This window comes from Clinocottus analis, unplaced genomic scaffold (genome assembly GCF_023055335.1).
Source record: "Clinocottus analis isolate CAN_PGR_092001 unplaced genomic scaffold, fCliAna1.0.p SCAF_16, whole genome shotgun sequence".
NCBI classification, from domain to species: Eukaryota; Metazoa; Chordata; class Actinopteri; order Perciformes; family Cottidae; genus Clinocottus; species Clinocottus analis.
In genome coordinates, this window is record NW_027175887.1 from 5,419 (window position 1) to 31,280 (window position 25,862).

Here is a 25,862-nt window from a genome sequence, read left to right on the forward strand (position 1 = left end):
CTGCACTTTCTCCAGCTGCTGAACGTGACGTTGTTTTCGTGTCTATACTCCAGCGGTAGGGGCAACAGAGGGAGGCCAGTACATCTCTGATAAGCAGGTAACCTTCTCGACTCCCCTCGGCATTGTTTTTGGATCCCTCCGGTATGTGTTACTCATGACTGTTAAACTATCAGGACACTTTCATCACAATGTGCCGTTTACCACTCAGCCGTGATTATAATTGTCTGACATAAGTGACTATTTGGATGTACGTGTATGTTAATACTTTTAAGCCGGATTCTGCTTCTTGCAGTTGTTGTATTACCACAAAGCCACCGAATGCAAAGAGCTAATGTGAAACTTCATAACGTGTTTATATCACGTGTTTTGTGTCGAAATGCAAATAAAGCTTTGTTGAAAAAAATCCACTAAAGGCCAGCAAGCGAATCAGAATTAAGCCCCTCCTCTTGTAGAGTGAGTGGGGCTGGAGCACCAGACACACACACACACACACACACACCCACACACACACACACACACACACACACACACACACACACACACACACACACACACACACGGTCATTCGCTCACGTTTTCTCTCTTGCCGTCCAACAGTCGTCCCTCGGTGCTGCCGTCTGCGGATCCTCGGTAAGTGTAAGACCTCATCGCACCACGGCTCATGAACCACCGTGTCCGCAGAAAAGACTTGTCCGGATCAAACCGCTGCCGTGTCGCATTGACGCTCAATCATACCCGGCGCAGGTGCTCGTGTTGTTGAACCGTCAGAACGTCGGGATGCGCGCTGTTCGACAGCGTCCATGTCAGGGAAGCAGTGGAAGACGCATCGGCGTTGACATCACAATCGCAAAGTGATGCGACTTTATGACTGTGATGTGAGCTCACTGATAGACTCCATAACTCTGATTAAACATGATGTCTAGAGTGAGCCGGCCGGATCTAGTCGGAACCAGATTTGACAGCAGACCAGATAGGCATCCTTCTAAACAAATGAACTCGTTTGAATGCAAATCATGGGCATTGCTTCTCAAATTCACCACTCAGCATATTTCACCTTCTGCTTAAGAGCAGTGTTTGTTAACTCAACAGTCAGCAGTAATAACCACAGTATATACATATTTATACATAATCAGAAGTGTATTTCTTTTATACTTTATCAGTAAAAGCTGGTTTAAGAGTAGATGTTGTTCTTTTTGTTCCAGGGCCCGTGCAACTCTGTTTTGGACCCCTTGTTGGACAACAGACATCAGCAGGTAAGTTGTTGAATGCTTTCTTTTTACTCCAGCCGACTGGATGATGTTTCAGGTCCTTGACTCTCCCAATATTCTTAAAGCCTCCACATTCTTCTACTACACATATGCACTGCCTACTGGCCAGGTCTGCTTCGTACTTAAGGGTACAGTAACTTGCGCTACGTTTCCCCTGGACACGATACAGCAATTTTGTGATACTCATTAAATAACATTAAACGACAATAATATATGATACATCAGGATATCTGTGTAACTGAAGAATAATACATACCCCATATAAGGAAAAAAAGCATGAATTATTGAATTATGAATTAATTATTTATTTACAGCGTTGGTGTGTCCTTTTCACAGAATATCCCAACAAAGATGATTAACAATGAACAACAGAGTGGTATCCATGAGTGCCCCTATCACCCCGATAAAAGATGGGAAATTTTCATTAATAAAAATACATGACTTGAAGTCATCTTGAAAGAATGGTTTGAATCACCTTGTGGTTTCGAGCCAAAGTGCGACAACTTCAATTAAATACATTTTGTTTAGCCCAAAATCACACATTACAAATTTGCCTCGGAGGGCTTTTCAATCTGCACACATACATTCTGACCCAGGACACATCGGTTCAACTTAAAAAGTTTAAAAAAAAAACTTTTACTGGCAGAAAAAGGGGAGAACCCTCAGAAAGAGTGACAGAGGAGGATCCCTCTATCAGAATGGACAGATGTACAATAGATGTACAGAATGAACAACATAACAGAGATGATTTCTTTGGGATGGGCACGATGGTGGTGGACTTGGAACAGGTGGGCACACAAGATTGTGTTAGTGACAGGTTGTAAATGTAGGCAAGCACATCAGCGAGCTCCGATGAGCAAACTCTGAGGGCACGCCCGGAGACGTTAACTGGGCCAGCTGCCTTCCGTGGGTTGATTTTCCTCAGAACCGTACAAATCTCTGTTATTGTCACAGTGAGTGGTGAGTCCTGTGTGTGCTTCATCGTCAAGAGCCCTCTCTGTGGGTTGGTGTTGAGGGCCTCCAAGCGGGCATATTCACATGAGCATATTCAGCTCATCTGGCAGTGAAGTTTGGCTGGTCGTGACCCCCCTGCTGGTAGCCTGATGTGTTGCAGGCCCTGCCACATACGTAGGGAATCTGCGGTGGACTAGAATCCCTCGAGCTTGCTTGAGGTGTTGTCTGTACGCTGGGTAGTGAAATGCTAGGATGTGATCAGACTGTCATGTAAACAGCCAGTATAAACACGAAATAAATAAATATATTTTGTTCTATTCAGGATTGTATAAAAAAAGCCCCAAACTGATAATATGGGAATGTTGGTGTATGTAAAGCATTTTTAACACAAATTGATTCGGCTCTCTCAATGTTTTAGTAAATATCAATGTGTCAGAAACACAACTCCATCAACACATCAGGCTCGACCCTAACTTGAGAAACTCTAAAGCAGTCTCAGTTAATTCAGTTTGTTCTCAGTTCTCCTCCCATGTTTCTAAACTGTAACCCGGTCTCCTGGGAAAGTCCTTTGTTCTTTGTTCTAGATACATGTCTTTATCTCTATCAGTGTGTCCTAGGAGAAGCATCTGTCACAAGTGATGTTATGTCAATCAAATGCTGGCTGTGGTTTGATAGGGTCACACTGCTGCCGTGGTTACACAACGCTCTTTTTGTCGATGCAATTTCAGGTCACTGGTGGACGGACGGCAGAGTTTACCGTCCCAGACTGGTATCAAGCAGAAAGACAGCAGGCAGGACAGGTTATGTCATGCATTCGGCTTTATTCTTTACTATTAAAGCCTTGTATTCATGCCTATGGGTTTTCCAATTTGAATTATATTCAGTAATGTCCCAGAAAGGATTGATTGCATTTTCCATATTGGATGATTTTGAAAGCCCATGGAACTGTTGACCATGTCCATTTTACCAGGAGGTATAGCTGACATTATTCCTGTCATTATGATTATTTGTTTTTGTTGTTCTCTTTTTTAATTTTCTCTTTTTTTGTCACCCATTAATATTTGAGCATTGTTGAAAGGAAACAGGGAAGCTGAATGAATTGTTTGGCTGTTGATAATTAATCTAGTAGTACAAAGTCAAAGGTGAGAGAAAAGCTGGTCAATCCCCAGCAGCTCTCAGCACTCTCAGTCTGTGTTTGTGTCTATGCATGCATGCGTGCGTGTGTGCGTGTGTGCAATGCCTATGCATTTTTCTTCTCCAGAATGATGTATAGGCTTGTAAAGCCTTGATTTCTAAAAATCCTTTCATTCCAACACACGCACATACTGTATGTGGGATGTGTTTCGATTGTTTCTGTGACGAGGTCTTCTGGGTTAATATATCTATAGTTGTCTGATGTTTTGCCACCGCTTTTTTCTCCGTAGTATAAGGATATTTCATTCTTTCTTTTTAATTTAGGCGAATCATGTGAAACGGAATTTACAGCAAGATAATCAATGATCAGCTAAGTCGGTCAACAGTGCTAGTTGAAGCCCATCAATGTACAGATTGTAAAGCCCTCTGAGGCTAATTGGTAATTTGTGATTTTGGGCTATACAAAATAAATTGAAATAAATCAGTCTGGGTCAGGCTGTCCATGCTGGCGACAGCTATGGTGTTCAGGTCGTCCATCTGTCCGGTGCTGGTTGAGTAACTGAAAAGGCTGTGCAATCCTTTAGTGGTGCTGTTTATCAACTGCAGATGTAAACATCTGACTCTTTTGACTGCAAAATGAAGGGGATGTTGCTTCTGACCTCAGACGTGTGTGTGTGTGTGTGTGTGTGTGTGTGTGTGTGTGTGTGTGTGTGTGTGTGTGTGTGTGTGTGTGTGTGTGTGTGAACACTGTCATCGCACAGTCTGTCCTATGCTGTGGTTAGAGTGGTGAATGGTTCTCTTAATAAGAGTCATCCATTAACAGCTAGAAATCTTTTTACCCGGGGCTGTTTTCATCCGCTGAAGCGCTTCAACTGAACATCTTGCCTGTAGGTTAAACAGCTTTGGAGCAAAGCAGCTTGGCCTTCATACAGACCACCGATCATGGACGATGGCGATCTCTGGGGTTGATGGCTCAGTAATCTGAGCCAACACCTCCCCAACCCATTCTAACTGCATCTTCCAATTTTTGTTACTCCCCGAAACCGACATTCATGTTCACCGACAGTGAAGGTGTGTGGGGGTGAAAACATATGCAGGGTTTGAACGTCTCTCGAGCTCTATCGTTTCATTTTTTACTTAACTGTCTCTGTACTTATTATATGTGCAAATGAGTGCAACACTTTTAAAACCTTCCTGGAGAAACAGCTTGAACTTGTGCCCCTTTATTTTCATATCAAACAGATATTTTCCCTCCACCTTTTAGAATTACTAAACACACTTATATGAAACAATGAAACTTATTAACTAGTTATTTTCTATCATTAGTCAGTATTTAGTGTCAATAGTCAGGTAAGATACATCTTCCCATCGTCACTTTAAATCAGAACTTGAATGATGCATGTTATTCAATTTCATTGGTACTTTAATAATCAATAAGTAAAATCCTGTTCTTCTGAATAAAGTCTTTCTCATGTCAAGGTATCTATGGTTACGACCACTGTATTACAGCAGACATTATTGCTGTTGTCGTCCCTTTGTGCTCCGATTCCAGCTCACCCCAGTTCAAACTCACTGCGTCCCTTCAGCCGTCCTCCATCACTTACTAACCCCCCACCCTCCCCTTTACAGGCATATGAAGATGCAGTCTTGTGTAACTCTCACTCTCCAAACCAGTTTCATCCAGTTCACGAGGTGTTGCCAAGAAACAGCTCCGTGCTTGTGTGCAGGCATGTGTTTGTTTGTGTTTGTTTGTGTGCGTTTGTGTGTTTGTGCGTCCTTGTGAGTGTGTGTGTGTGTGTGTGTGTGTGTGTGTGTGTGTGTGTGTGTGTGTGTGTGTGTGTGTGTGTGCATGGGTGCGTGTATGTGCAGGGTCAGGGTCTCCTTTACTGTGTAAAAGCAGATATCTGGAATGATCCGGTTTCTACTGCCAGTATTGCATAAGAGCTTGGAAAAGGGAGAGCAGACAGACCCTATTTTGCCTGCACTCCGCAAATAATAGTAATTGTTATTAATTAATTAAATGGATTACATATGATTTGTTTTAAGAAAACATTATACTTGCAAGCATAAAGCTTTTATTGTTTTTTATTTTTATTTATTTTACTGATATATTTTTATTGTTTCATCTGTTGTACTGTTTTATCTGTGTTTGAATTTGACCTTAGTTTATCTTACACTGGCCATAAAACTTCATTACCTTACTTTTATGTTTATTTGCTTTGTCTGTCAAAGCCCTTTGAAAACTCTGCTTTGAAAGAGGTTATATAAATATAGTTCTTCACGAACTCACGACCATACTAACGTTGATAGACAATCAGCTGTGATACATTATGACATGACATGAAGACTGAAAAAATCTCCCTAAAAAGGCAAAGTGCTGTATCATTGCTGTTTGTGTCAATTTAAAACCGAGATGAAACAATGAACAACTGTAATCTTTAACACCCCCACCCTTCTCTTCTTAGGTGACCTGGTGAAGATATACCCTGAGAGTTCTCACTGCCTCTCCCTCACACTTCATCACACTTCAGCTTTGTCATGGCGTCCTCCTTGATCAGCCGTCAGTTTGCTCTTTCCCTGCAGAAAAATCTATGGCTCAGTGCTCCAGGTAAATCCAAGACTTTAATTTAAATGAAATCCTTTGGAATGCATTCTGTAAGTACTGTTTCACCAATGTGAAACTTTGCTCTAATGTCGTCTTGTAGCTTTACCTCAATGTGTTCCTAGAGTTGTGTGCATAGCTGTCCATTAATAAATGCTTTGTAGCTTTGCTTCCATTGTAAATAATTTTCTTTTTTCTTTTTTTTTTTTGCTGCTTTAGCCGTTTTTAAGTTTTATATCTTTAAAAAAATGATTTACTCTCAAATGGGCTGTGTCCTTTTGTCCCTGGATTGGTCTTAAAGTCTTAATTTAAAGAGTGTCTGAGAAAACAGATCATCAGTAAATTATACCAATGTTTTTGGTACATACTGTATGCCTCGCTTGAATGTATTCTCGCCCTGCATCCTCTGCATCTCACCGATTTCAAACTTCATTTTTAAATGAATTTAAGTATTTGTCCTTTTTGATAACTTTTACTTGTATATTGTGTGTATATATATATATATATATATATATATATATATATATATATATATATATATATATATATATATATATATATATATATATATATGTTAAAAAAATGTAACTAATTAATCGCATAATTTTTCTGAGATTATTCGCATTATGTACCAAATTCAATAATGAAGTAAAAACTAGTGTATTGCACGCTTTTATTTTAAAGAAATGTTATCAGAACAATATAACAGTACTCTGGAGCAACAGCAAGTTAACATGCATACATGTATAGTTTATGAATCTGTTTCCTTTTTTTTACCAGGTACCAGAAAAAACATTTGTATTTTATCAGGGAACAACAGTGTGTTGAGTAGTAGGGGTCCCTGCTTGGGAGAAACCACTGCTTCTTTTGTTCATGTCCAGCTTGTTGCTTACCTTAAAGATGTATGTTAAAGACCAGAAATTATTTACCTTTTACAAAAGCAATAAGTGCTTTTCATGTTTTCAGTTCAGTTCAGTTTTTCTTCCTTAGTGAGAAAAGTCCAGTCTGTGTTAGCTGGTGCTCTGCCATACTGTATCTGACCGCGGGGTCAGGAGCTTTGCGCATGCGCGATTAACTTTCAATCTGGACTTGGAGCCTGCAAGGCTCCTGAGGGACTGACCGCCTATAAGCGCTTTGTGAGTTGAGAAACTACATAACAATACGTGCGTTCACATCAGACTTAAGTCGTCAACACTGCCTGTCGGTGAGGCTACAGAAGCGCGTGCGCACGTACATAAATCACCTTCACAGTAAAAGCAGCGTTGTTGTATTGCATTTCTGGTGTGCATCTTATTTATTTATTTATTCTTTTTTGACTGACCTCACGCGGGCCGGACTGGGAGAGTCGTAAGACGCCCAGTTCTGAACGTTGCCGTCTGGAAGAGATTTAAAGTGCAGCACCTGTGTGCGGCAATGATTAGCCCCTCCCAATGCAAAAAAATAAAAAATGCAGTTAGCGCATGATCAAATAGTTAGCGCATGATCAAATAGTTAACGCCGTTAGTGGATTGCAGATTAACGCTGCGTTAACGCGTTCATCTGCCTATCCCCAATAAAAATGTTTTTAAAAGCGTGTGTGTGTGTGTGTGTGTGTGTGTGTGTGTGTGTGTGTGTGTGTGTGTGTGTGTGTGTGTGCGTGTGTCGGTGTGTGTGTGTGTGTGTGTGTGTGTGTGTGTTGTGGAGATTATCAGCATGTTGTATTTAGATCAGTGGACTGATTTAGATCAGTGGACTGATCTAAATCCGGAAGCTGTTTTCAATGTTTTGCCAGAACATTGAAAACAGCTTCCAGATTTACCTTTTGAGACGTCATTCAGTCAGCGACCTCTGAGCAGCCAGCTCAGAAATCGCTGGAAAGGTTGAAAGGTTATCTCTCCTGTTAATCATCAATAGACCAAGTTTATGAGACCTAGAGGTTGTAGACGTTGTTCCAACCCTATAAACCAATATATAATAACTTGCGCAAGCACATAACCAAAACCCTGATCATAACTGGGTTAGTGGGATCTTGTACAGTAAACACACTCACTTTCTCCGTCTGTAAGTGTGTGTGCTGAGATGTAGATCAATATTGTTTCTCTGTTTTCCCCACCAGGTTGTCGATATGTCAGTAAGGCAGCACCAAAGACCCAGGTGGAGTTTGACTATGATGGACCCTCCATGAAGACTTCAGTTCCTGGACCACGATCACAGGTAACACACACACACACACACACACACACACACACACACACACACACACACACACACACGTGCAAATCAGCACTCTGTCCTTTCTTCAGGTATAACTGAGTCATTTTTTCTGTAGGCGCTGACGAAGCAGCTGGGAGATATTCAGGTGAGTGTGTTTGTGTGTGTGTGTGTGTGTGTGCGTGTGTGTGTGTGTGTGTGTGTGTGTGTGTGTGTGTGTGTGTGTGTGTGTCTGATCTGCTCCGCTCTGAAAGGCACAATGTCTTGTTTTAACGTATTTCTCTGGAGTTGTTGACTGAGACAACTCAGTCAACAACTCTGTGTCACTCTTTTAGCAAAGCTCAGCAAACCATGATCCTGAAACACAGTTTGTAACATTCTTGAAAATGTTGGTTTGTTTATTCCCATAGTGTGTCCCATGGTAGGTGTATGTGTTTGAGTGTCTGCTGAAAAGTTGAGGAAGAGTGGATGACTGAATTCTTCTGAATAATGTGCTTAACACAGAACATGTCTATTTTCAGAATGTTGCTGCAATCAACTTCTTCTGTAACTATGACGAGAGCAGGGGGAACTACCTGGTGGACGTGGATGGCAACCGCATGCTAGATATTTATACTCAGATCTCCTCCATCCCAATCGGTTAGTAGCAAATGACCTATCTATGGATACAATCTTTTTTACACCACATGTGCCATTTTACTTCACGATATCAATACATATTGTGAATTCGGTACTAGTGTTTGTAGTTTACTTAAAAGTGTTACTTAAAGGCAAGATATTATGAAGGCGAAAGCAGCCAAACTTGAGATGGTGTAGCAGTGCTGGACCGCATTCTGCTAGCAAACATCAGTCCAGTTGTTCTTCTATTTCACCTGGACACAGTAGTGTTGTACATTAAGTTTACCCAACAAACCAATTTCTGAAACCAGTGGATTTTGTTATATTTGCATAGAGAAAGAAGACACATTTTCAAAATGTCTCGGGGCAACGCTAAGGGTCAGTATCAGGCAGTGGCGGCCCATGGGTTTTAGACCTAGGCCTTCAATGAGTGCCGTGTAGTCTACATCGCAGGCAGGCAGGAGAAAAAAGTGTCTCGGGAGTTACTGTTCCAGACCGACCCAGGGAATACACGGCGGGTTCATACAGCGTTCATATATGTGTGTGAACACCCGACCTGCGGAGCCTCTTCACCAGACACGAAAAAAAGGAGACTAAGCCGTTGAGCAATGCGCGGGGCCCGTGGACCGACCCACAAAGCCACTTCATCCACCAGTGGACTCCGCCGTTGAGCAACGCACAATTATGCAGCGCATCTCGGTCGGCTGAGCCCGGTGCCCGCGCGCAAACCCCCAAGCCCTGTCTGGCCCTGATGGCCCTGATGGCCCAGCACTGGTATCTGGCCTAATCCAGGTGTAGCTGCACCTATCTTCATGTGTTTTCTTCACCTCCTGTAGCAGCGCGTCGATCATTTACCATGGCGGATTCTACGTTGCAGCATTGTATGTACATACATTGCTCTATATACAGCACTGTATATAGAAGTGTCACTCAAAGTGACTAAGGTCAAAGAGCAACACATTCAAAGAGCAACACATTTAGCTCCGAGCCGCCAGCTCTGGTGTGCCTAAATTGAAAGGCATTGAGAGGCATTTATTATAAATCTTTAAAAATGTGGCCAAACCGAACAAAAAGCGATCACACACATTGCAAACTTCCAGATGTGGTCTTGCCTGGTCTTGATCCAGGTCAGAGGCAGATGTTAATACAAGCAAGAGATGTTTGATTGTCTTAATTCAGTTGTTCTGTCTATGAAAAGAACTGCCAACCTGGTGGTGGTTGCAGATTCTATCTACTTTACTCATATTTTGGTTGTTGGCTTGGGGCTTTCCTTTTTGTTTTTGGATCATTAACCAGCATATTTTACAGGAAGTCTACAATTGAAATACTGTTGAATAGAAAAAGGGAAGTTCCTATATCTTTACTTATTCTTTCGTGATCAAAAAATTTAAATACAAACTTCCAGATGGTTTGGAATATGCTCTCCTGCTATCATTGAAATGGACCTTTGTCCAAAGACTACTCCAGTTGGGATGCAGTATTCTAGTCTGATTAACATTATTTGTGGTTTCAGCTCCAGGCCTCAGGGGGACAGAAGGGTTTCTGTTTGAGCCAAGAACTCACATACTTAATTAATTCAGTAGTTGAAATGGCCGGACCACAGGAGCTTGTAACAATTGCTTGCATTTTCAGAATACATAGGAATAAGTAGAATTGTTTTAGACATACCAGGTGTAACTAGGATACAATGATTTAAATGGAAGGGGCAATATTAAGAAAGAATGGATGTGTTGGGCCTGTTTGTCACTGGTAAATCTCTGCCATCACGACATGTCCTCTGTCTGTAAAGACAATTTATTTTAGTTTTTGGACTCCATCATTCATAGCGGCCCTTGTTTCCTGTTCCTGTCCGGTGTCCGTCTGGAGCTCAGTGAATGAAGCTGAGGAAAAGATTACTGGCTGTCAAACAGTGTTTGCTTAATTTCAGTAGTCACATTTTTTTATGTGTGCGTTTGAGCTCATAAAGGCAAACTGTGTTTCAGTTCAGCTGACAAGGAATGGTTTGCTGTGATTTTTCTGTGTCTGGAACTGAGCTGGATTCCAATGGATTGAAGGATTTTGAGTTACACAACAAGTCTGAAAGTAATGGGAAATAATTCAGGTTAATCAAATTATAGAGAAAATACAAGGTAGAGACTGAGAACATGCAGAAAGTGGAGCACCTTATTGTGCCTCACTGCACTCTACTGGTTGGAAGTGGAACAGTTTATGTAAGGCAGCCACATTTGTTTAGGTAAGATTCCAGGCTTTGTTGGCACAGAAAACAGGACAGCCTTTAGCACTGATATTCTTTTCTTCATACTAACCGGTGTAACTCAACATGTCATCACTCAAACATGTCACTCAACACAAATGACACTCAAACACTCAAATGTACTGTATTTCTTGGAATGTTAATTGAATTGGTAGTCAGGCAGAAAGAGAATTTAAGTACCACCCAAAAGATCTCCATGCTGATCAGTGCTTACTCGAAATAACTAATCTTTCAAATTTTCTTGCCTTCAAGTTACAACACTTAACAAGATAGTTTATGTTACAATTTGTACAAATGTTTTATTGACTTATAATACTATTATTTCACATCCCGAGGAAGTTTTATAACTATATCAATGACATTTCAATAACCATCTGAAACATCCAAACACTGACAGTCCACCTTTCTGCCATAATTGTAATTATGATATTGCATTAAACATCATAATGGACAGTGATTGGAACCGTCAATGGATCAAACCACCAACTCAGGTAACACACATATTGGTAATCCACTGAAACACTCAAAAAGTTTAATAATTTTGGAAAAAAAATTAAATACTTAGGAAATGTACAAAAAAAATAGACTGACATTGACAACATAAATTACATAAATTATCTTTTAACAAAATGTTTTTATTTAACAGACATTAAATTTCATGCAAGCATGTAGACATCTTCAACTTTAACTAAACACAATGAGTGGTTCTTATTAAAGAGGGTTATGAAATTATCTAATAAATTTCTTCACTACTTTTTAGTATCTTCAAACATGTGATCTTTGTACTTTGTACCTATACTCTATTTTCATGCCAGTGTAAATGTGTCATACCACCTGTTAAAGGCACCAGAATAGAGGAAATTACATCTACTCTGAGCCTCAGACCAGTGTAAGATTGTCCCATCTACATTTCCAAAGCTTCCTACGCCCATGCCCACTCACTCTGTCCTCCCTCAGGTTACAACCACCCCGCTCTCCTCAAACTGATGTCCAATCCCAACAATCTGGTAGGTCCTCCATATTCAAGATCATTTGTATCATCAACTACAGTGAGATTATGAATTGGTGCTGTTGTGTATTGAGTTGTTATAATGTACACTTGTCCAGCTTTTACATTAAGACAACCACAGTTATGACATTCATCTTTTTTTTTTAATTAAGATTTTTGTCATTTCCACTACTGTCGTAGTAAAGATACTACTACTTAAGATGTAGTAAATGATGTCTGTGACCAATGACTGGATTTTACAGTTATTTACCCTACTTAGAATTAGCAACCACGTCAAAGTCATGTTGGCAAGAACAGTCAAATTGAATGGTTTGCTGAATGTCTCTCAATATCTTTCTTGGTTGTGCTTGTTCAGTGTTTTCTGAAATATGTCGGTTATTTGTGTCTGTCTTTCAGAGCACACTTGTAAACCGACCCGCCCTGGGAATCCTGCCGCCGGAGAGCTTTCCAGACAATCTCACTGAAAGTCTTCTCTCAGTAAGTAACATACACAGTCAAAGTTCAACATATTGAACAGTTTAGAGACAATGGTGTTGATATGTAATACACGTGTATATCATTACATGCATATTTTACGAATAAAGATAGTTATACAACAGTACTACAATAACTCTTTCCTCCTGTCAGGTGGCTCCCAGTGGAATGACTCGTGTTCAGACGATGGCCTGCGGCTCTTGCTCCAATGAGAATGCTTACAAAGCAATGTTTATCTGGTACAGGGTGAGTACTAATACTATTAATTCTGTTATTATTAGGGTTTCTAAACTGGGGCAAGACATTGACCACCGAGTTGCTCCTCGGTCGGTTCACTGCTCTAACAAATGCTTAGGTTGGGTTAAAAGGCCATGTTCCATTTATTGACCTGCATGTCAAGTCTCAAGTTACTAATCGTGCTTATCAAAATGATCCTTCGCACAGAACAGGAAGTCTTGGCCTGGGGATCCATTATCTTTTCTCTGGATATCTGGTGGCTTCACCAGAACAACTGGGATAGTGTTTGTTGTTCCCAGAGGCTAAATCACCATCATCAGACAGATGTTAGTGAGATTGTCAACCATCTCAATCTTCCTCTCGTTGGTCACTAAAGAAAAATCATCACGTTGTCTGACAGTTTAGCTTCTCCTCTAGGTCTGAACATGGACAATGAACCAGCCTTTGAATGTGGAGCGAGTTGAGTTTATAAAGAGTACTGGATTCTAACTGTTGTACTGCTGCAGAGCAGGGGCACTGTGTGTGTGAACAAGTTAACAGAGTCTTTTCCACTAACCTCACAGTAAACAGATCAACACGGCATTGCAACCGTATACAAGAAAGATGGTTACAGGCCTCCAGAGTTACAGGCTCGTTGTACTCCCTATGATAAGGAAACAGACTTTTCTGTGAGCAGCTTTAAACACCGACTGAGCTGATGAATTCTTTAAAAAGTGCCGTATAAATTGAATTTGATATTGCTTCAACAAACAAATACATTTTATTTTCCAATTGATTACTTTCATATTGTATACCATTGTATTTCTTAAATATGTTTATTGTTCTGTTCTCAAGATAAGAAGCTGATGAAATAGGAACTTAAATATAATCTCCACAACCAAATGTATGTATGTTTGCTGTAGAACAAGGAGCGGGGCCACAAAGCACCGTCTGCTGAAGACCTCAGCAGCTGTATGGTAAACCAGGTGGGTGAAAAAGAAGTAGCAGTAGTAGAAATTCAACCTGCTAAAGACAACAAGGGTGCACTCCTACACTGCCATCATTGAGTCCATCCTCTGCTCCTCAATCACTGTCTGGCATTCTGCAGCCACTGCCCAGGACAAGCTATGCAACCGCCACACACACACACACACACAAGAAAGAAAGAAAGAGACTGTGATTTACTGATCAGATCGGTTGAAAGCAGGGTGCATCGGGTAATTACCGACGGTAATTATCTCTCACTGGAAATCATCCCGATTTTGTGATAAGCTATCAAACCGTTTTCATTCCTCATCTTAGTTTCCGGTTTTACGCACTCGCTAATTAGTCTGCTCGATCAGAGCGTTATCTGCTCTCTTCTCCCCTTACCCCCATTATTCACAGTCTGCTGCCATTCTCATCATAAGTCATTCCCCCCAAAATATCAATGTTTACATGAAACATGTTTGTTTTTAAATAACAACTAACGGTCGTGCAAAAACAACCTGTTATTTTGAGTGCGCACTGATATGCGTAAATGTAAACGTACAGGACATTATGGCTCAATACACTACACCCATGACTCAAACTCAACCCAATCAGAATGCTTGATTTCATATACCCGTATTATAATAAATGTTATTCACCTCCCGCGAGGACAAATTCCTTGTATGTGAAAACATACATGGGAATAAATGGTTCTGATTTTGATTCTGATTTGCCTTTGTTTTTCCATCTCAGGTGCCAGGTTGTCCAGAACTCAGTATTTTATCTTTCACAGGAGCTTTTCATGGAAGAACCATGGGTATGTTATCGATTGCTTCTATTTAAAATATTTATTTATAAAATAAAATATTTTTAGAATTTCATTTTGACTATTGATTCTGAATATTTATCTTGAATTCAGTATCTGACGTAGCTTTGAAAAAATCTAAACGTTAGGCTTTCTCCAAGTAACAACTACACATTTAGAGAAGAGTGTATACATTTTACATAAAAAATGATGATTCCATTTTTAAAAGTCTGTGTCTGTGCTTGGTGCGACTGTATCACAGCATTGAGTCCAGTTTAACAGGTTAAGTTCAAATTGCCTTAATACCAAAGTAGGAAAACCTTTAGTCACAGGGAGCCAAGTTCTGATCTGATGAATCCGAGCATAACCACGCATAATTAACTTATGTCATACTCACCGTTCTGATAATACTCTTCATGAATGAAAAGTGTTTTCATTCACTTGATTCCAGTCACTTCTTTTTTATTGGTCGTAAACTACTGTCAATACAACACAACACTTCAACCACACTAGATATACACCTGAAGATACCAGAAATACTACATGGTGGACAGCTATTGAACTTTAATGGCTGAGGTATTGTTGCAACATCATAGATTTATGACTAACATAATGTTTTTGCCTTGTTAAGGTTGCTTGTCAACAACACACTCTAAAGCAATCCACAAGCTGGATGTGCCATCATTTGATTGGCCGATTGCTCCGTTTCCCAAACTGCAGTACCCGCTGGAGGAATTTACCAGAGAGAATGCACAGGAGGAGGCTCGCTGTCTGGAGGAGGTAGGCTGTGTGTGTAGAGGAGAAACAAGAAGGAGTGCACTGTGCCTATGTAATTATGTCCAATTGTGTGAAATTCATTTCGCCATTAGTTAAGTGCTGACAGAAACTTGTGTTTGATCAAAGAATTAATTTGTGTGTACTTGTTGATTCAAAAACGTCCATGGTTGTGCCAATTATGATGAAGCTTTGATAGACAGTAAACATAGATTTTGTATTTTATAATCTGTTAATTTTTGAAGCCATAAACAAATAAATGACTATTTCAAGTTCAGAATCCAAAATGATGTATGCCAAGTGTTTGGTTAATCTGGCCACGCAGGAAGTATTGAGAGTGAAAGCGTCCATGACACTCAAAACTCAAATATATTAATACACGGCATATAGGATGTGTATGCTGTGTATTAATATATTTGAGTTTTGAGTGTCTACACATAAGTTATATTCATATTATATTATAGAGGGATGAAAATTGCATGTGTTTGTTTGTGTGTGTGTGTGTGTGTGTGTGTGTGTGTGTTGTGTGTGTGTGTGTGTGTGCGTGTGCATGTGTCCAGGTTGAGGACCTGATTGTGAAATGGAGGCAGAAGGGGAAGCCTGTAGCTGGGATTGTAATTGAACCAATTCAGGCTGAAGGTGGAGATAACCACGCCTCCCCGGACTTCTTCAGAAGTCTCCGCAATGTTGCGCGCAAGGTAAAAAACGTCAACATTGATATTGTAAACATATTGTAGGGTTGATTAATAAATATAGTAATGTGGATATAATGACTAAGTAGGTAAAGACAAATAAAAGAACACCTGGAGCAGTCTGGTAAGCAGTCTGGAAAATTTACAAAATCTATGACGACCATTGTCTTATCTCACAATATCAATTTATTATTAACATATTTGTCAGCTATAGTATACTGGTTCACTATCCTCCAGTGGCGGGCCATCAGGGCCTGCAAAGCCTTCTCTGCTGACCTAAACAGAATAACAAAGTTAGAGCTTTTTTCTAATGTAATTGTTTTTCACAAATACACTACATGTATTAAAATGATTTTTCTCGATTAGCTTATTTTCCCATTGCACAGCTTCCTCTGTTGCTCTGCCTTGAGACTCCTACTTGAAGCAGCCTCCAGCCTGCCTAAAACTGTTGACCTGCAGCGGCTGCCTGGGCCCTGTTCCTTGTATGTGGTTTACTGATATATAGCTGCATAATTTTCAGGATAAGATGACATAGTCTTTTCGGTTCAACAAAGCTAGTTTAGATTAATCATCATAGCCATACATCGAAATCCCCTAACCTGGTTCCGGAGCAGGTTTAGTGAAAGTTCACTGGATAAGCTGGCTACTCCCAGCGGACAAAAAGCAGCTCCCTTCCTCATTGAGCAATATTAGTTTTGTAGGGAGAGAGTTCTCAACAAGGACTCATTTATTTACAAGACTTTCTGGAGCCGTGCATTGAACACCGGCGCAGCCGAGCGTTGTCCGTCTCACATAATGTACAGAATACATATACACTGTCTGGCCAAAAAAAAAGTTGCCACCTGGATTTAACTACTACTGCCTACTGTACTAGCCTGTGGGGGCAGTGCTATGATCTGTGGTTGCTGCAGGTGGTCAGGTCTAGGTTCAGCGACGACCAGGTTCAGCAATGACCAGGTTATTCCATCAATGGATTTTTTCTTGCCTGATGACATTGGCATATTCCAAGATGACAATGCCAGGATTCATCGTGCTCAAATTGTGAAAGAGTGGTTCAGGGAGCATGAGACATCATTTTCACTCATGGAGTCTAGACTTTAACCCCATTGAGAATCTTTGGGATGTACTGGAGAAGCTTTGTGCAGCGGTCAGGCTCTACCATCATCAAAACAAGATCTTGGTGAGAAATTAATGCAACACTGGATGGAAATAAATCTTGTGACATTGCAGAAGCATATCGCAACAATACCGCAGCGAATACGTGCCGTAATCAAAGCTAAAGCCAGTCCAACGAAATATTAGTGTGTGTGACCTTTTTTTTGGTGTCACCTTTTTTTTTGGCCAGGCAGTGAATGACGGTGTCATTAGTACACCATACGTATCAATATTGTCGAATATGATGAAGGTGGACTCATGATAAGAATACTTATCACTGCTTCAATTGATTGAATTTCTGATCATGAATAATGAATACATACTGATCCGCCCATACAAATATTCAAACTCCTAGTTATATGGTAATCTACACACACATAGGTTACATAAATATACACATAGTTCATGATACATACGTGCAAACAGTACATATATCCTCATAAGTGTATATTATTTGTATACTACTGCCAGCAGGCACATTTAAATGAATATTATCTGATTGATTTGGGTGATGAGGCACTTAAAATTAGCCGATACATTTTTTTCAACACTGACACATTTACTTATATTAAACTTATATTTTGCAGTAAGTGTTGTGAATATTCACTATGCTTAAATGTGAACGCACCATTAGATTTTTTGATGATTATGGATTTAAATTCATCGTGTAGTCCTGATCATCTTCTGCTCGTCAGTAGAGAAAAGAGACAGTTTTTCTCTGAGTTTACTTGTCATTTTAGACCACCAGTTATTTTAAACCTAGACTAAACCACAGTTATATTTAAACCACCCCTGGAGGAGTTTATCTTCATTTTATTGACAATATGGCTGCATATCTTCGCTGGATGGGGTTAGAAGATAGAGTTCCTCGCAGGAAAGTTAGAGATCGGCTTAAACCCAATTGAATTCTATGATAACAAGTTTTCACAGCGGTATAGATTCACAATGGAGTCTGACATATACCTTAATGGGAAGGTTGGACCAGCAATCAAGCATCGAAGTAAGACAAATTTTGCTGTGCCAACACTTCTGCAGCACCTAGTAGTTTTGCAATTTTATGCTACAGGGTTAGTTTAGGAGAAAGATGGCATAATTTAGTATTATTTAGTTCCGTATTTGTTAAACATACATTGTGAATTTGTCTACATTTCGTCGGAAGCCATCATGGCGGACATTAAACATAAACTAATCCTGTTTTAACCCTTGGTTAAACTAGTTTAACTAATCCAGGGTTAAAATGAAGATGTGCAACACATCTCTGATTAAATATAAACTAGTGTAAACCTAGATTTACTAACCCTAGATTAACTCTAAACCAGGATTAATTTAATCCTTGTTGGTGCAACCAAGCCTAAGTGACCGAGAAGGTGGTTCCGATTCTTAGTACTCCAGTGGAAAGAAAGTCACACTTGGCTCTTCTCCTTCCCATGCCGGTTTCTTTGTCCCAATGTAATTTTTATACTGTTTGTGAATGTGCATGTGAAATTATATATTTGGACTGTAGTAAAGTCCACCATCGTTGAAACAGGTGGCGTGCATAACTGACATGATGATATAAGTGCACTCTTGTCCTAGATTACTATTCTTCCCTATGAAGGCTTCCAACTTAAGCTTCTTACCCATTGAGTATTCTGTCAATGAGTGACAAACTTCTCATTTCCTTTCGTTTACTCCTACTTTCTTTCATGGTCTCCGCTACCTTGGTTATTTTTCTGTAGCTCATCCTGTTAACACTTTATCTCCCAAGCATGGCGTTGCTTTTCACGTGGATGAAGTCCAGACTGGTGGAGGGAACACTGGAAAGTTGTGGGCTCATGAGCACTGGGGCATGGATGACCCTGCTGACATTGTGTCCTTCAGCAAGAAGCTTCTCACTGGTGGCTACTTCCACAAAGACGAATTACAGGCTGATCAGGTTAGTCATTGTTTAATTGGTCATATTTAATATATCATACTTCAAGTGTTCTATAATGTGTTTCAGATTTGACCAAGACAACATGTCAAAAGAATGTCAAAGTATGTATCTGATGGACAGGGCAAACCCCACACTGAGGATCTAGCTATTCTTAGAAGTTTCTCCAGTATTGGGGCTAAAAATGTCACATTGGTGCTGCTAGAGTCACTGTGTGTGTTGACAATGAAATCATAATTATTCATCATCTAGGGAGCTTAAATCAGTCATGACAGCATTTAGAAGCAGCTAGTCATTATTGTAGTTTCTTAGATCACATCCAAAAGTTTTTAATACTGCCATTAATGCTGACTGTTGATACCTCACTCGTCACTCTTAACCCGGCCCATTTCAATGGTGCAACACTGTGGCAATGACACATACGTATTTACAACTGGGTTTTGACTGGGATTATTATATCGGCAAACATACATAGTAACATCTTTAACATTATTGGAGCTCTTTTCAATGCCATTGGACTGTCACTTTTAGATATTAAAAGATGTTTGGGAGATTACTAGTGTACCTGTCTCTTTTTAGCCGTACCGCATTTTCAACACGTGGATGGGTGATCCAACAAAGAACTTGCTCCTGGTTGAGGTTCTCAACGTGATTCGAAAAGAAAACCTTCTGGAGGAGGTGACTCGATCTGGAAAAGCCCTGCAAAACGGGCTTTATGAACTACAGGTAGTGTGTGTTAACATGGATTTTATTGTCGGAAGTATAGCCAATGTTCTAGTGTCTCTGTCTCTGAGAACGGAATCTTCTTGTAGCTTTCAGGAGAACCACACAAACAATTTCACACTCAACTCCTCAGCAACACACCTGTCATGACATAATGTACTTGCATCACACGTTTGTATATTAAAATTGAAATATATAAAACCATTCTAACTCACTGTATCTTGAAATACATTTAAGTAAATACATTTTTATAAAATCTGTATACTACTTACTGTCTACTTTTACAGAGGAAAACATCGTCATACTACATACACCTGACAAAGAGAAATGTTACACAAAGACCAATTAAAATATGATATTATTCATATTAAAGTATTATTCAGACTATCCTGTATCATACTAGATTTGAAAGCTCTACCTTGAACAGACATTAAGTTAATTTAGTTTGGGATTTTTTGTGTCTTTTTTTGTCTCTGTCACTCTTCACTTGAAGTAAACAGGACTTTGACTGTCTGGCATTACATTTTACGATTAGTAGTTAATAATAGCAACATCCAGCAGCCAAAGTGAACTGCAGTCAATGTGAGGCACAGTAGACAATTGAGTTCAAAAGCGACAACTCAGAGACAGGTGGCAGGCAAAGTTCTTTAGTCATATTCAGGCAGGGCTCAAAACCAGGAGATCAATCAAACAGGCAGACAAATCCAATAAGGGGCAGGCAAAATCCAAGTAGTCACGACAGGCAAAAACTGGGTCAGAACACTAAGGAAACAGTACTGGGATACGCTGGAGAGTTTGGCACAATGGACAAGACAATCTGGCAGAGGACAAGTGCAAGTGAGGAGACCTAAATAATGAGCTAATGAGGGAACGGGCTGCAGGTGAGAAGGGCGTGAGGACCAGGTGATGGTGATGAGGGGTAATCAGAGGTGAGTGGCAAGATCTGGAATGACAGGAGAGTGATTAGAATAGACAGACAGGATGAAAACAGTTAACATGAACGGGAATCCGTGACACAATAAGAAGTATGGATAACAGTATTAGTAGTAGTGTAGATAATATAAATCCTAACCCTAAGACATGTCCATACTACTTATACTGTGGTACTCTAGCTATCCCTTAAAATACATCTGGGTATACTCTGTGGGCTAAATTGTAAATCCTATGATTACAGTTTATTTATAACAATGTAGAATTATTTACTTCTCAATCATAAACAGGCTCAATGTGGTTTATTTGGATCTTGCGGGTGTGAACATGATGTGCGTGTGTGCGTGCGTGTGTGTGTGTGTGTGTGCAGGCTCAGTACCCTGGCATATTGAGTCGAGCTCGAGGACTGGGGACCTTTTGTGCCATTGATATCTGTGATGATGCAACACGCAGCAGCATCCTGCTCAAAGCCAGAGACAAAGGTATGAAGTACACCACGATTTCTCATTTGTTATTTACAGAGTACTTCTGGTTGGAACTCATCTTCCTTGGAGTACCAATTTTGCCAATTGAACTTGGGAGTCCAAACTAGTATACTTCAATTTTAATTTGCAATTGTGACAATGTCATTCTTGCTAGCATCACTGTTTTAGCTGGGCTACAATACATCAATATATCAATCATTCTGGTTTGTTTTCGACCCTCATCTCAGCACATGTCTCTGATTGTGCTGATTGCTTTAAAAACAACAAACTCCACAACGTTTATTAACTTCATTTAAAGTGCTACAATACTATAACCCTTGTAAGAATATACATACGGTTAAAAAAAAAAAAGTAACTGTTAAATTAAGGTACTTAAACTTTGGAACTTGCTGCAGCGACCGTAACATTTCACTAAACTCGTGATAAGTACCCATTAACAAAGTCTAATTTCCCAAACAAACACATCCACGTAACCATAAGGCTTGTGGGAATCTAATAAAGCAACCCATGTCCTTATAAACCCCCTATTAGTACCTGTAAAGTGACAAAACGGCCGCAGCTTCTTCTCTGAAAGGCAGATGTTTCTGCTTCCCGGTCATAGAGCACCAGCAGAAGCTTCTGAACAAACAGAAAACTGAAAACACTTTTTATTTTACTTCCCAATATGTTAAACTTTGTTTTGCAGTGATTTTTTTGTTGTTGTGGATTTGGATTTCTTATGTCCTAAACTTTCCAAAAAGGTGTGTTAATTAGTATGCATGATGTCGTTAAGGCCCTGAACCATGGAGTTGGAGAAACTCAGGGACCGCTCGAGGAGGGATTTTTGGCAAATCTTGCTTATAATCAGGCTGGATGTTATAAATAGGAGAAAAAAAGAAAGCATCCATTTACAAAAAAAAGAAAATCTGAAATCTTTTTAATGAAATAACTACTGCTGTCAAGTGATTAAAATATCTAATCGCATTTATGTCATAGTTAACTTGCGATTATTTGCAATTAATGGCTTTTTTTCATTTTATTGCTCTTAACATGAAAAGGTGGATTGGCTTGCTTTATGCCAATGTTTTATTTTATTGAAAAACAACTTCCAAACGGTTAAAAATAAAATTATTGTTTTAATTAGTCAATGTTTTATTATTATTGTTGCTATTTTGTTATCTGTATGAGTTGTATATTTCTATGTTTTTTTATGCTTTGGCAACGAGAGAGAGAGAGGGAGAGAGAGAGGGAGAGGGAGAGGGAGGGAGTCAGGCTTTGTAGGTCCTGTCGTTGGATGTGATGAGTATTATATCAGCTAGACTGATGATGACAGATTATTGATTGAGCTGTGTGGATTGTAACAGTATTTGTCATCGACAGGTGTCCTCCTGGGAGGGTGTGGTGATCGATCGATCCGTTTCCGTCCATCGCTGGTGTTCAAGGAGTACCATGTTCACATGTTCCTCAACATCTTCAATGAGGTGTTGGCCCAACACAAATAAATGGTGACCCTGAAGGAACCTGACGGACACTGCATGAGCCTGAGTTTATCCAGAACAAAAGGGGGAAACTCCAGACAGACCAAGTCATGATAAGCACAATCCACACAAATACTCACACAGGTAGCTCATACATCTTCTGTTTAAGATCCAATTAGCCAATCTTCATCACTTTAGCCAGATATGATGATGATATTCTCATGCTTTTTATGCCATAAAGCTGTACCCATTCAGATGCAGTAGCTGGGTACTGCTGCAGTAATTGAGAAATTGGCACAGTCTTCATATTTCTTCAAAATAAATCTATGGAAATTGCCCCAAATTCCAGAATCATACTCATGTCTTACATGTAGACTGACTTGACTCTTCATAAAGTCATGCCAGATTGTACATCATGTCAGCAAATCTAACAGATACTGTTTCACACCCTTTACTGCCTGAGATTTACAGGTCTGCAGTCAGGCTAAAACTCTAGGTCTGTTCCAGCATTAGATAAAGTAAATAAGATATGGAAGATCCCAACTCCTAATCAACCTTACTTATTGGCTCAGAACAGAGTCTTATGTACAACTTATTTTAGAGATCATATGCTGGCTTCATCCCACTGCCTATACGTCAATGAGGGGATTCCAGTCAGTCTGTATGTATGTGTGTGTGAAGAAGACAGTCATCCTGGATGCAGAATTCTGTGTCAGCGATGACTCTATGTAGGAACACACAATAAAGCTAAGACCTGCATGTCATTTAATGCCATCCATTAGAAACGTCCTTGTGATGACTCTGTGTTGCTCTTAATAGGAATGACTTTTGAAATGTTGTAACCCAGAGAAAAATGTGAATCTTAAATGGATCATGACTATGTCATAGATTGTTTAGTGCCTGCATGTCACTTAAATGTGCTAATTTTTTCCTTTTCTTTTTTAGTGGCTCGAATGGGAGCAGCCATTGGTAACCTTAGTTGAACTAAAATTCTGAACACATTGACTTAACTCTTGAACAAAAGCTTCATATGTTGCCCTTTTTTCTGAAAACACATTTACTTTTCATTTGTATACCACACTTTTAATTTAATGTTCATCATTTGTCATGTATGACAGTGTTTTTGCATACAGGGAAACTAATTCGTCAATTCAGACTGATTAGAGGTTCAGAGGGCCTCTGAGGGGGTCGTTGATACAGATGTGATCAACCATGACCTGGATGACTGAGAATTTTCTAATTTTTAGTGTCAGGCCATTTAGTGGCTTCATTTGGAACTCTCTCATCCACTGAACCCCCCCCCCCCCCCCCCAGACTACACTTTTTATGTACACTACATACCTAAAGCTTACCTTGGAGTGCAAATCAATAACAAAAGCAGTGTTTGATCACTTGAGGCCCTTACCCGCCGGTTAAGAGTAGTGTGGACTCAGCTGACAATTAATAAATAAATAAAATAGTCTATAAAATGTAATGGACCGATACAGGGATGCACACACTCACACTATATAATACATAATCTTCTGACAGAGAAATAAAGCATAAATATGTCCTTTTTGTTACTTGTGCAAATATGTTTTTACGCCACAAGGGGCAGCAATGAGTCCATTCCACACTTGAAAACAAACTTCAGAAAGCAACAGCAGCTGGCCTGCTAGCAAACTGTAGCTTAACTTAAATGTACACTTTGAGGACAAGTCCATTGAGTAGCAATTAGATTATAGATAATATAAAGATGTAGAGCAGAGCCTTTTCTAAATATTTCTGGATTTTTTTATTTTGTAACTGCCCAAGCTGTTCTACAGATTCTGTAGAACAGTTAAGACTGTCATCAGTGTCTGAATGTTCAATGGAGCTTTTAGGCAAGTGTTTCAAGTGAGTAGCACTTCAGAACAAGTGTTATCATTCATTTACTTCTGATTATGAACTTACTACAGTCATATATATATATATATATATATATATATATATATATATATATATATATATATATATATATATATATAGTCATATATAGTCATATATATATATAGTCATATATATATAGGTATATATATATATATATATAGTCATATATATATATGATGTAATATTTTATATTAATTTTGCAGAAATTATATCCAGAAGGCCTAATGTAAATGTGTTCTACGTGGTTACATGGTTAATGAGCCTTGTATAAAATGTGATTTTAGAGATTTATTGAAGTAAGACCTATGGGCTGCAGGGTGTCCATGTGAGCAATACAATGGGTGATAATGACAACAGTGCTGTTTCCTGGTTGTCAGTTAGTATTCCATGCATCCATGATTACCTTCCTTCATCATTTTTGACATTAACTATTATCACTTGTGATCTGAGATAGATGATTATTGATGTAATTATTTACGATGGCTCTCACTGTTGTCTATAAAACATTTTGTCCATTTACTCTGAGAAATAAATGAAGTTTTGATTAACCTAGTTGAGTTTCTAATTTTTTGAGCATAAAAGCTCATTCAGCTTTGAACAAGCCCTTCATTTCTACATATGACACTTTGGCATATGATCTAAAAACAGTGTTTATTTTAAATAGCCTCATTGCAATATGAATATCAAAGTGTCTCTTTTGCAAGACTGAAGTTTAAAAGGCAAAAAAAAATGTTGTTTGGATGGTCGTTAAAATTACAGCATTGCATTACTACTTAAATCCCAGAAATATCAAGAATTAACTTTTGCATCATTGACAATGCTCTATTACTGTAATTTTTATTCAACGTAGAAATGGCATGTAAATATTTAGCCGGCCCAAAACTTAATTAAGGTAAAATAGAATAAAGAGGGATGCCATTTACAAATGAATGTGCAATACAACAAAGTAGTGCAGTATTAATTATTATGGATTATTAGATAGATAGATGTATATCTACCCAATATATATCTTTATTCCTCAAGAGGAAATTAGTTTGTCACAATAGCAGCAAGTTACATAGAAGACATAAAAAATACATTAAAAAAAACATAATATTCAATACATACAACAAAACAACAGAGCATATTGATTTTGGGGAATAAAAATAAAGAAAGTGCAAAAATGCAAAGCATGTGCAGTGTATATGAAATATAAGATTATTGTGTTACAAATACAAATTTACTTCCATCCTGAAATAAAGAAATTCTGGTTGTGTTGAGATGATTTCTCGAAAGACTTTCTCGTATTTTTGTATGTTACTCAAAGCAGAAGGCGAGGTTGTGAATCAAATAC

General features: G+C 39.2%; 1 protein-coding gene across 1 annotated transcript; it reads left to right on the forward strand.

Moving 5' to 3' along the window:
* On the forward strand, positions 1-24,554 carry abat (4-aminobutyrate aminotransferase). The gene is made up of 18 exons (XM_068578193.1): positions 1-97; positions 598-630; positions 1,203-1,253; positions 5,822-5,964; positions 8,054-8,151; positions 8,267-8,296; positions 8,670-8,787; positions 11,978-12,027; positions 12,426-12,506; positions 12,657-12,749; positions 13,643-13,705; positions 14,442-14,505; positions 15,125-15,273; positions 15,828-15,965; positions 18,862-19,029; positions 19,606-19,752; positions 21,050-21,161; positions 22,524-24,554. The coding sequence occupies exons 4-18, from the start codon at positions 5,895-5,897 to the stop codon at positions 22,643-22,645; spliced, it is 1,503 nt and encodes a 500-aa protein (XP_068434294.1). The 5' UTR covers positions 1-97; positions 598-630; positions 1,203-1,253; positions 5,822-5,894; the 3' UTR covers positions 22,646-24,554.
* The last annotated feature ends 1,308 nt before the right edge of the window (positions 24,555-25,862 follow it).

What these genes read in the sequence shown, in the direction of transcription:
- abat (XM_068578193.1), top strand. Translation starts at nt 5,895, where the DNA reads ATGGCGTCCTCCTTGATCAGCCGTCAGTTTGCTCTTTCCCTGCAGAAA. An exon ending in GCAGCTGTATGGTAAACCAG is followed by an intron (nt 13,706 to 14,441) that starts GTGGGTGAAAAA and finishes TTTCCATCTCAG; the next exon opens with GTGCCAGGTTGTCCAGAACT. An exon ending in TCCGCAATGTTGCGCGCAAG is followed by an intron (nt 15,966 to 18,861) that starts GTAAAAAACGTC and finishes TTATCTCCCAAG; the next exon opens with CATGGCGTTGCTTTTCACGT.